This window comes from Chinchilla lanigera, unplaced genomic scaffold (genome assembly GCF_000276665.1).
Source record: "Chinchilla lanigera isolate Chin_1 unplaced genomic scaffold, ChiLan1.0 scaffold00406, whole genome shotgun sequence".
NCBI classification, from domain to species: Eukaryota; Metazoa; Chordata; class Mammalia; order Rodentia; family Chinchillidae; genus Chinchilla; species Chinchilla lanigera.
In genome coordinates this window covers 4,701-16,744 of record NW_004955807.1, presented here as the reverse complement: position 1 = coordinate 16,744, position 12,044 = coordinate 4,701, and the positions used below count along the sequence as shown (strand labels likewise).

Here is a 12,044-nt window from a genome sequence, read left to right as displayed (position 1 = left end):
GCGCGCGCCCTGGACCTGCGCTCCTTGGCGCTGGGGTGTCCCGGGCGAGCGGGTGCTGCCGGCGCTGCGCGTGTCCCGGGGCGTGGGTGCCTGCTGGCGGTGTCGCGTCCCTTAAAGGGACAGAGCGCCGAGCCCGAGCGCCGGCTGCGGGTTTGCAGGCCCTGCGGTGGGCCGAGAGCGGCGGCGCCGAATGGGTCCTACGGATCCGGATCCGGGGTGAAGGTACCTGCGCGGGCGGATTCGGGGTGCGGGTGAGCGAGTGCCGAGCTGGCTGCACGTACACGGCCCGCAGGAGAAGGCCGTCGGCCGTGGAACTGCTCCAGCAGCGGCGCCGTCTGTCTCTGTCTCCCTAGGGTTGACTCGCGGCTCTGGGGAGCCACTTTGTCAGCTCTTCTTTTCCATCTCAGAAGTGTTCTTCTGGAGCCAAGGCGTGGCTATGTGTGAATGCCGGTTGTTAGCAAGCCCAGCCGTCTGAACTGAGATCACGTCTTTTAAAGCCGTTTGTCAAGGTAATTATTTTAGACTTTTAAGGCTTTGTCCCCGGCGTTTAATATGTATCAAGCACCGGTGCTACAAAGCAGTGTAGAACAGGTCCTTTCCCTAAGAGACTTGAGATTGCCAAGCGTGGGGCAGGCGAGTGAGTGGGAGGTCGGACTCCCCCATTACACAAGGTAGAAGGTTGCACAGATTGCCTGAGGCCGGAGCAGGAAGGAGGTCCGCAGAAAGAGGCAGTGGCGCTCACAGTGGTTCCTGCTAAAATCGCTAGTGGAGGGCTTTAAACTTGAATCTGAGTTTTACGAACTCGAGCTCATTATTTACTTTTTTTCTTAAAGTTTCTGGGATTAAGAACCAGGCAGAAATACGAAGGATGAGTATTCAAGGCAGATAGAAGAGCTTCTGTAAAGTCAGGGAATGCCAAGCGCCATGAAGTGTTTTAGGAGGAGGTAAGTATGAGATAACAGCGGGAGGTGTTGCCGAGGCCTGATTGTGGAGGGCCTAATGTGTTGAGTTCAACAGTTTGAACATTATCCCAAAGCAGGTGGAGGAGTCCTGTGCTTTTGAAGTGTAGTGTGCTTGAGCTGCTGGCAACATTTCAGAGCAGTGATTGGTGGTGGATCAAGTGAGTGATCGTTTAGGCTTCTAAAGTCATCAGGCAGATAATGAAAATCTGTTAAACTAAGGCAGTGGCAGTGACACTGAGAAGAGCTGTAGACTTACAGAGGTGGACTGGAAGTCCGAGGTAGGGCTGAGGGAAAAGGAGAATATAGGCTAAGTCCTAGGTTACTGGTTTGAAAACTGAGTAGATGACAGTGCTGTCAATCCAGAGACTATAGGACAGGTAACAGAGGAAGAACTGCGTCTGCCAGACATGTAAGGAGACATATACTTTATGCCCCAGGTACCTCAAGACAAGTGTGTTTTTGTTTGTTCTGGTTTGGTTTGAAGTTCGGTGCATTCATAGTCCCTACTTGTAAGTCTGAGGCAGGAAAATTACTTGAGCCCAAGAATTTAAAACCAGCCTAGGGAATATAGACCTCTATCTCAAGAAAGAAAAAAAAGGAAGTTTACATTTTCCATCTTTGGGAAGCTTTACTTTAGATAGTAGCTGAAACAGGTTAAGAGAGTATTGAAGAGGTTAGGGGTCTCAGGCCTTTAGAGACTTTGATATTTATTTATTTATTTATTTATTTATTTATTATTTTTTTGTTTGTTTTCCTCCGGTACCGGGAACTGAACTCACGACCTTGCGCTTGCCAGGCAGGCACTTTTGCTGCTGAGCTAAATCCCCAGCCCCGAGACTTTGATATTTAGATATTGAGCAATGGAAGAAGTGATTATTGAGGATTAGTAGGCACAGCAAGGGTCAGGAGAACAGTATAGTGGTGTATGTCGCATTTTGTAGAATTTAGAGTCAAGTAGAGAACCTGTTGGATTTGCTAATAGCCAGTTATTAAGGATTTTGTAGGGCAGGGACTGTAGCTCAGTGGCACAGCACTTGGCTGGCAAGCGCAGAGACCTGAGTTCAATTCCCAGTACCAAAAAAAGGATTTTGTAAAAGTTTTTGCACATGCAGTGCAATGTAAGGGTAGAAGCCAGAGTGCAAAGAAGTAGGAGATGGTGAGAGATTAACTGTAGAGATTAACTGGGGGGGGCGCTCAGCATGGTGGCACACACCTGTAATCCCAGCACTGGGGAGGCTGAGGCAGGAGGATTGTCCTGAGTTTAAAGCCAGCATGGGCTACATAGTGAGTTTAAGACCAGTCTGCATTACAGAGTAAGACCCTGTCTCAAAAAACAACAAAACAGGGCCAGGGAGATAGCTCAGCAGCACAGCACCTGCCTGGCAAGTGCAGGGTCCTGAGTTCGATTCCAGGTACCAAAAAAACCAAAAACAACAAAATGAACTGGGAAGGATAAAAGAGAGATTGTTGCTTGATGTTTGTGGCAAGTTAATACTGAGAGATGATACCCCAAAGATAAGTCTGTGGAAAGTTAAAGTTATGTCTTGGTGAAGCATCTCATGGGTGTCCTTTCAGTTGGTGCTCAGAGTGTGATTTATTTCTGTCCTGCATCTTGACTATTAGATGTCACTCCTTTTTGTGGTTCAGTAGTCATTCCAAGCAGTTCCAGTCCAGTGAAGGCAAAATAGACCTCAAAAACTGTCTCTGAATTCCCAGCACCCCCCAAGGACTGTCTGTGAAGACATACTGGTTTCAGTCATTTATGATCAGTAATGTTCTGCTTAAAGAGAAAAGTATACCTGACTGAGATTTCTTGGGTTTAGCTTTTGAACCATGATTTTAGATTTTAGAACATAATTGCACATAATTTGGGCTTTTGAGAGAATGTTTCTCTTATGCTGTGCAGTGCAGCAGTGTTCTGTGTGTATTCTCGATTCCATGCACTTACCTTCTTGTGGCAGTAACTGTGATAAATGGTGCATGAGAGACCACTGAACAGGCTTTGTATAAAGCAGTGGGGCTAGTTTTATTTTGTCCCCATGGAGACGGGCTGAGATCATGAAAGATACCCCTCTCTCTGACACACACACACACACACACACACACACACACACACGCACACACGCACTCACGCACGCGCGCACACCCCCCCCAGAGGCAGAGTTATATAGGGATCAAGGAGGGAGCTGTTCCCTGAAGGAATTTGGGGGGGTGGGATGCCAGTGGTTGAGTTCACAGAAAGGTCTGAAGGGCCGCGCAGGTGTGTAGATAACGTCAGACTCTCCGCACGGAGGAGAGTTTCCTGTCCTGGCCTCATCTTTATGGCCTTCTGCTCTGTGTACCAAGGACAGCATGGCCCATTAGTGGATTCCTATTGTTTGCTAAGAAGGGCATGTTTGCTGACAGAGCCTTGCCTGCATTAGGCAAGACAGTAACTCCCATCACTTTTGAGGAAATTGACTTTTCCTTTCTGGAATGAGAAGGTAGGCTACCTTACTGAGTGAAATAAAAAGTAAACTAGTTTTGTCAATACATTTCCTTTGCTGGATGCTCTGGTAATTATTTTAAAGTACCCAACATTTTATTTACACTGTGGACACATAGTTTTTTAGTTTTTTTGGTCTTTTTGAGACAGGGTCTCGCTATGCTGTTCAGGCTGGCCTTGAGGTCACTTTGTAGCCCAGGTTGCTCTCAAACTTGCAGTGATCCTCCTGCCGCAGCCTCTCGAGTGCTGGGATTACAGGTGTGGGCCACCACACCTAGATAATTTTTTTAAAGTTTAGATTGATTGCAATCTTTTTATCTGCCAAAGTCATGCTTGAAACAGTTGATGTTTGAGAAATCTGTGAAGTTTCACTTTCTATTTCTAAGTCTGAGTTCACTTCCTGCATTGAATTAGATCACCAAAAAACCCCCAAAGTATTAAACTCCACAAACTATTAACTGCAAACTTGAAACTTCCTAGTATTTTGATAATATTCTTCCTTAAATAAAATAATCATATTTTGCCAAAATATAGTGAAGGCTATATCTTTTTTTTTTTTTTTGGTTTTTCTCCGGTACCGGGAACCGAACTTGTGAAGGCTGTATCTCTTAATGGTTCTTGGTATGCCTAGCTTGCAGTGTCTTTATATATGGTAGGCATTGATAAAACAGAAATGATAGTAGTAAGAAAGGGCAAATTTCTGTAGCTGAACTTGCATTACTAGTTTTTTCTTCAGATGAAAGCTATGTAATTCATGTTGTCCTTTTCTTGTTCCCTTCTTTCAGGAAACTCCTGCATTTTGAACTCAGTGAAATTATACTCCTTCTTGGACTTTATTTTGTTTTTGTTTTTTTTTTTTTTTTGGATACCAGGAATTGAACTCACAATCTTGCACTTGCCACACAGGTGCTGTGCCTCTGAGCTATATCCCCGGCTCCAACTTCTTCTAAATGAGTTTTGACCTTTTCGAAATCTTACTTTTAAGTCTTTTGCCATATATACTTATATATTGAAAGCTATCCTAAACTTTTTTTTTTATTTGTTTTTGGGTGGTTTTTTTTGGTGCAGGGAATCACTAAACTGTCTGTAGAAGCATGAAGAAAGTAAGCTTCTACTGAAGCATAGGTGAAAGTGATGTTTAATAAATTTTAAAAATCGGTACACAAGGTAAAGCATTTGCTTGTGCTTAGGCATTCATATGTAATTACCTAATCATAAGTCAGGGAGATATGAGGGAGCTTTTAAAAGCCTCAGCTATGAAGTATAACTTTCAGAATATTAGTGGTTTCCCATTAGCAGAGATTCCTCTGAATTTTAGGGTGATGCTTTTGTGTGTGTTTCTTCTGCTTGGGATGGAAGCAGGGCAAGTACCTTATCATCAAACCACACCCCCATATTCAGATTTCACTGCCATATTTGTATTTCTGTATCCAAACGTTCAGGGACTTCCAAGTTTCCTTTTGTCTTATTTTTCCTTCCTAAAGGGAGATTTTTAGTTGTTTTTTTTTTTTTTTTTTTTTTCCTCATTGTCTTCTAGAAATTTTAATATGTTCTCTGCCTGTTAAGTTCTTGATTCATATCTCATTAATTAGTTTCTTACCTCTGTTAAGGAGTCTACCCTGATGAGAATGCATGGGTTAGGTTCATTTGCTTTGTGGAATAAATTTGCAGTTGGATCTGTAATCCTCCTATCACACAATTTGGTTGATAATTAATGTTCATTGGATACTTAACTGAAGGTTAAGGTTTTAAAGATCAGGTCATTTGGATAATTTTCTGGCCCAATTCCTAATGATTGTTTTCTGTGAAAGAACAATTGATTTCTCTTGGGTATGGTGTTTTCATGTTATTGCCCCAGACTGGCAGATAGTTGCTTAGATCATACTGTTTTTCTGATGAACTCTGTGAGACAGGTTTTGGGGAAGCAACAACAGAGTTTAGGTTCCTTTTCACTTATGTCAAGGTATAGCAACATGGCTTATCCTTGGTTAGTTTAACCTTGATTGATTGGTAAAGGTTGTGTTTCCCAGGAGTCTTAGGTCTGCAGCTTCAAGGAGAAAAGGTTTATTTTGACTCCCAGTTTGTAAAGACCTCAGTCAGCTGGCTCCAAGGCAGGGCAGAATGGCAGAGGGGCATCACAGAGGAGAAAGAGCTCATGACATGGCCGTGGGAAGCGGAGCACAATCGTGGGACGAAGGAAGCTGTCAGCCCTTTCCAGGCCACACCCCCAGTGACCCACCTCCTGCAACCCTCCTCATGTATCCCTCATTTATTATATCTCACTAGAGATCTCTTTGGATTCTGGCTTCTGTCTAGTTCTTAATCCTCTCAGTTTCATGTCATTTGTAGTTCTGATGAACCCACCATGTATATATTAATATGCATATGTATACATTACATATGTATATATACTATATATGTGTATAATGTATATCTTCAAACCTTGACAGATTGGTTCTTGAGGTTTCCTCTTTCCTGGTACCATCTTGCTATTTTGTTCTTTTTCATAGTGCTAGAATGTAGATTATTTTAACCCTTTAACTTTTGAGCTTAGATGGTGAATGTTCTGGTGGTATAAAAACAAAAAGTTGAATGGAATAAAAAATGACTTACTCAGTTAAAACTACTTAGTAAGTTCACATTTATAGCTATAAATTTATAGTGCATTAAAGAGCAATGATGTTTGGGCACCAATTTGTGTATATGTACGTACGCGTTCATATATGAGCCCACACACAGATTTATGCGTGTGTGCTTTCTAAGCAAGAAAATTCATCTGCTTTTGTTTTGAGACAAGGTCTGGCTGTATAGTGCAGGCTGGCCTTGAACTCATTACATAGCCCAGAGTGACCTTGAACTCACACTGATCTTCCTGTCTTAGCCTCTGAGTACTGGGATTACAGATGCGCCACACGCCTGGGTTTGTTCTTGGGGGAGGGGGGCAGGGTCTGGTTGTGTAGTGCAGGCTGGCCTTGAACTCATTACATAGCCCAGAGTGACCTCAAACTCACACTGATCTTCCTGTCCTAACCTCCTGAGTACTGGGATTACAGGCATGCGCCACACACCTGGGTTTTTTCTTGGGGGAGGGGGACAGGGTCTCCCTCTGTAGTGTAGACTGGACTTGAACTCACTATGTAGTTTGGGCTGGCCTTGAACTCGCAGCAGTCCTCCTGCCTCAGTCTTGCCTAGCAGTATAGGCAAATCTGCCTCAGTCTGCTAGGATTATAGGCATGTGGTTTTGTTATTGCTATAGGTTTATACATGGGAATTTTGTGTTTACAGAGAGTTCTGGAACAGACCTTCTGGGAAGATGAAAGCGTTCTTTAGCTTTTGATTTTGTTGCCAGTAAATTATTACTATATTCCAAAATCTGTACTTTGAAAACTGATAAGCCTGTGTCTTTGTGTGTTTCCCATCAGTACTCTACATAATTTTTTTTTTCTTCCTCGCAGTACTGGGCTTAATCTAGGGCCCTTATACTGAGCTACCTCCCCAGTTCTTTTAAATTTTTTTAAATTTTGAAACACGACCTTACTAAATTGCCCAATCTGGCCTCAAACTTGTGATCCTCCTACCATAGCCACACAAAGTGCTGGGAGTCCAGGTGTGCACTATTGTGCACAGCCCCTCTACATAATTTTGAGCCTTTCTGTAGCCCAACTATATATTTCTTTATATTGTTCATTATTAACAGTGAGTTTTCAGGTTTATTTTTCTTTTGCAGTGCTGGGGGTTTAACCCAGGGCCTTACAACACTAGGCTAGCGCCCTTAACCACTGAACTGTATCTCCTGCCCTGCAGTTAATTAGCACAGTGATTAATAAGGTGCCTCACAGAACATTGTGGCTGTGGAGGCACATTTAAATTGGAGACCTGGGTCGCAAGTACGAAGTATACCCATTCTTCACACAGAGTAGGTGTGAAGTGTTATTTTTGACTTAAGGTATTAGCTGTCTTCTTTTCTGGATACAGGTGCAGAATGAGCACATGTTGTTGGTGTACACCAGGTGGTATTTCCACCACTGACTTCCTAAAGTGCTATGCATCCAAGACTGAGTCCCGTGAATTCCAAACAGCCAATGAAGACCTCTGCTACTGCTTGGAGTGTGTGGCTGAATACCACAAAGCAAGGGATGAGTTGCCATTCTTGCATGAGGTAATGTATATGAAATGGGCATTATTTTTCACAACTTTATAAGTAGGAAGAGACGAAGTTGGATTCTGTCAGAACCATTTATGGGGAGGTATCCTACTATGTGGTATATAGGTGTGAGTACTTATCACTGATGGTATCGAATTGAAACATAAAGAAGAATGTTATGATCTATCACCTCATTTTAGTATAAAACAGTTTATGAAAGGAAGTCATTAACAGGGTATTTTTGTTCAATTTTTTATGTCAGTGCTATGTTAATGTATGTGAATGGCTTGGGTGGTTTTATTTATTAATGGTCTTGTCTTTGTCATGAGTGGAAGATTATAAACCTCTGAAAGCAAGCATATGTGGTTTATTACATTTACCTGATGAACGGTAACACAGATCCCAGAGATGTATACAATTTTGGGGGGTGGGGATGATTACTTATGAATCTGTGTTGAGAAACTTGGATTTTATAAACTTTCCTAATTTTTTTTATTTTAGAGAGAAAAGGAAACAAACTTCAAAATAAGATAATAGGAGGATAACAATGGTGTTAATACATTGCATATTATCTTTAGATTAGTTACTTAGAATACAAGATACAGACATTTAATTGTCCAAACAATGTTAGCACAAGCCTTTCTTTTCAGTGAACTAAGAGAAATTAGTAGTATAAGTATCTTAACTATTTTCTATATGTATGCACATTTTTTTTTTTACTTTTCCTTTCCTTCTTTTCCCTCATCCCAGTTTCTCTTTCCTTTTGAAGTTTCTTCCCATTTTGCAATATCTATTGTACATTTTAGATCTTATTTACTCTTTCAGCTTCTCACATGAGGAAGACCAAGTGATGTTTACACCTGTGCATCTGGTTTATTTCACTTAGGAGTTTGGTCTCTAGTTGCATCCATTTTCTTATAAAAATCTCCAGTTTATCCTTCTTTGTGGCTGAGTAGTACTCCATTTTAGAAAAAGACCACATCTTTTTTAGCCATTTCTCAGTAGATGGGCATTGGGGTTGTTTCCAAGATCTAGCTATTACAAGTTGTGCTGCTATAAACATGGGTGCACATATCAGTGTGGTATGATGCTCTTAATTCTTATAGGAAGATACCCAGAAGGAGAACAGCGGGGTCAAGTGGGACCTCCAATCCTAGTTTTTTGAGGAATCTCCGCACTGATTTCCACAGTGGTTGCAATAGTCTGTGCTCCCACCAACAGTGGAGAAGGGTTCCTTCTTTCCCACAGCTCCTCCAGCATTTGCTACTGGTTGATTTCTTGATAATAGCCATTCTTTCTGGGATGAGATGGAATCTCAGTGTTATTTTAATTTGCATCTCTCAAATGACAAGTGATGATGAACATTTTTTCATATATTTATTTGTTATTTGTATTTCTTCATCTGAGAAGTATGTGTTCATCTGAGATGCCCATTTTTGGATAGGGTCTTTAAATTTGGGAAGTCTTGATTTTTTTGTGTGCGGGGGATTGTTTTTATGTTCTCAATAGTAATCCTTTGTCTGAGGAACAGGTGGCAAACGTCTTTTCCCACATTGTAGCTTCTCTCTTCACTCTTGGTGGTTTCTCTTGCTGTGCAAAAATTTTGTTTTGTTGTTGTTTTTTTTTTGTTTGTTTTTTCTCCGGTACCGGGAACCGAACTCACGACCTTGCGCTTGCCAGGCAGGCGCTTTTGCCGCTGAGCTAAATCCCCAGCCCGATGTGCAAAAATTTTTTAATAAGATGAGATCCTAGTTGTTGATTCTTTGTGGTAGTTCCTGGGTGATCAGAGCTTTATTCATAAAGTCTTTACCTACAGCAATGTCTTCAAGAGTTTCACCTATTCTATCTTCCAGCAGATTTAATGTTTCTGTTTTAACATTTATTTATTTACTTACTTTTGGTACTGGGAATCGAACTCATGACCTCAGGCTTGCCAGGCAAGCACTTATGCCACTGAACTATATCCCCGTCCCTGTTTTAACATTGAGATCTTTGATCTAGTTCAAATTTAGTTTAGTGCATGGGGAAAGATGTAGGTCCAGTTTTAATCTTTGGCATGTGCAGAGCCAGTTTTCCCAGCACCATTTATTAAAGAGGCTATCTTTCTCTCGTTTTTGGCACCTTTGTCAAAGATAAGGTGGCTGAGTCTACAATTGTTTCTCCATGTTCTGGTCTGTGCCATTGATCTTCAGGTTTTTTTTTTTTTTTTTTTTTGTTTTTTTGTGTTTTTTTGCCAGTACCATGCTGTTTTTATCACAGTAGCTTTAATAGTATAATTTCAAGTCAAGGATAATGATTTGTCCTGCCTTGCCTTTCTTGCCCAGAATTGCCTTTGCTATTCTAGGTCTCTTCTGGTTCCAAATGAATTTTAGGATTGTTTTTTCTAAGTCTGTGAGCTATGCTGTTGGAATTTTGATTGGAATTCCATTAAATCTGTATAACATTTTTGATAGTATGGCTATTTTTACTAAATTGGTTTTTCCTACCCAAGAGCAAGGAATGTCGTTCCATTTTCTAGATATCCACTTGAGTTCTTTTTCAGAGTATTATAGTTTCCTATGTAGAGGTCTGTTACATCCTTTGTTAGATTGATTACTAGGTATTTCATTCTTTGAATGTTATTGTGAAAGTGTTGTTTCCCTAATTGCTCTCAGTGAGTTTGTTATTTGTGTACAGGAAGGCTATTGATTTTTGAGTATTGACTTGTATCCAGCTGTGCTACTGAATTTGCTTATTAAATCTAGCAGTTTTTTGGTGGAGTTTTTGGGGTCTTTTAGGTAGAGTATAGTGTCATCTGCCAAAAATGATAATTTAACTTCTTCCATTCCTATTGTTATTCCTTTTATTTCTTTCTCTTGTTTAATTGCTCTGGCTGAAGTTTCCAGGACATGTTGAATATGAGTGGAAACAGTGGACATTCTTGTTCCTGTTTTTAGAGAGAAAACTTTCAGCTTTTGTTCATTTAGTATGATGTTGGCTCTTGGTTTGTTATGCATGGCTTTTATCAGATTGAGATAAAGACCACCTGTTCCCATTTTCTGTAAGGTTTTTACATGAATGGGTGCTGACCTTCATCAAAATCTTTTTCTGCATCTATTGAGCTGATCGTATGATTTTTGTCCTTTGCATTGTTAATATGGTGTATTACACATTTATTGATTCACGTATGTTAAGCCATTCCTGCATCCCTGGGATAAATCCCAGTTGGTCATGGTGTATAATCTTTTTGGTGATTTGATGTATTCTGTTTGCCAGTTTCTTATTGAGGATTTTTGTGTCTATGTTCCTTAGAGAGATTGGCCTGTAATTCTCTTTCTTAGTTCGGTCCTTCTCTAGTCTTGGTATTAGTGTAATGCTTGCTTCTAGGAATAAGTTTGGGAGTGTTGCTTCCCTTTTAATTTCATTAAAGAGTTTGCAAAGTAGTGGTGTCAGGTTTTGTCTAAACATGTTGTAGAATTAAGCAGTGAATTTGTCAGGAACTGGGCTTTTCTTTCTTGGTAGGTTTTGAATTACGTCTTTGATTTTATTGATTGATACCATGTTAATTAGAAATTTTATGTCTTCTTGATTCAACTTTGGTAATTCATATGTATCTAGGAATCTGCTTTTCTTCTGCATTTGCCATCTTATTAGAATACAAGTTTTCAAAGTAGGTATAGATGATCTATATTTCTGCAAGGTCCATTGTGATTTCACTCTTCATTCCTAATTATGTGGCTTTGAGTCTTTCCTTTTTTTTGATGAGGTTGGTTAAAGATTTGTTGATTTTATTTAATCTTTCAGAGAACTCACTCTTCAATTCATTGATTCTTTGTATTTTTTTTTCCATCTCCAGTGCATTAATTTCTGCTCTGATCTTTGTAATTTCCTTGACCTCATACACGCTTTTGGATTAGCATGCTCTTCTTTTTCCAAAAGTTTGAGGTTCACCATTAAGTTATTTATTTGTACTTGTTCTGTTTTCCTGGTATGGGTATTCACTGCTATGAATGACCCTCTTAGGACTGCTTTCCTTGTTTCCCCAAAGTTGCAGTATGTTGTATTGTTACCTTTTAATTGTAGAAACTGTCTAATTGCTTCTTGAAAGAACCTTTTTTTTTTGTTTTTTTTTTCCGGTACTGGGAATCGAACTTACGACCTTGCGCTTGCCAGGCAGGTGCTGTACTGCTGAGCTAACTCCCCAGCCCCCTAATTGCTTCTTTAATTTCATCTATCACCCATTGGTTGTTCAGAAGGGTGCTATTTAATTTACATGTTTATGAAGTTCTTGTGGTTTCTTTTGCCATTAATTTCCAATTTCTTTGCACTATTGTTTTATATGCATGGGGCAATTTAAATTCCTTTGTATTTACTTAAACATGTTCTGTAAGCAAGTATGTGATCTGTTTTGGAGAACATCCCTTGTGCAGTTGGAAAGAATGTGTATTCTGATGTGGGGTAGAACACTGTAGAC

At 40.4% G+C, this 12,044-nt stretch overlaps 1 protein-coding gene across 1 annotated transcript in view; it reads left to right on the top strand.

Moving 5' to 3' along the window:
• LOC102013574 (probable helicase senataxin) overlaps positions 1-7,606 on the top strand; it is a gene marked incomplete at its 3' end in the record, with an annotated part of 8,934 nt that extends 1,328 nt beyond the window's left edge. The window contains 3 exon segments of the mRNA XM_013510197.1: positions 354-509; positions 834-944; positions 7,423-7,606. Coding sequence (XP_013365651.1) covers positions 913-944; positions 7,423-7,606 — 216 coding nt within the window.
• Positions 7,607-12,044: the final 4,438 nt, after the last annotated feature.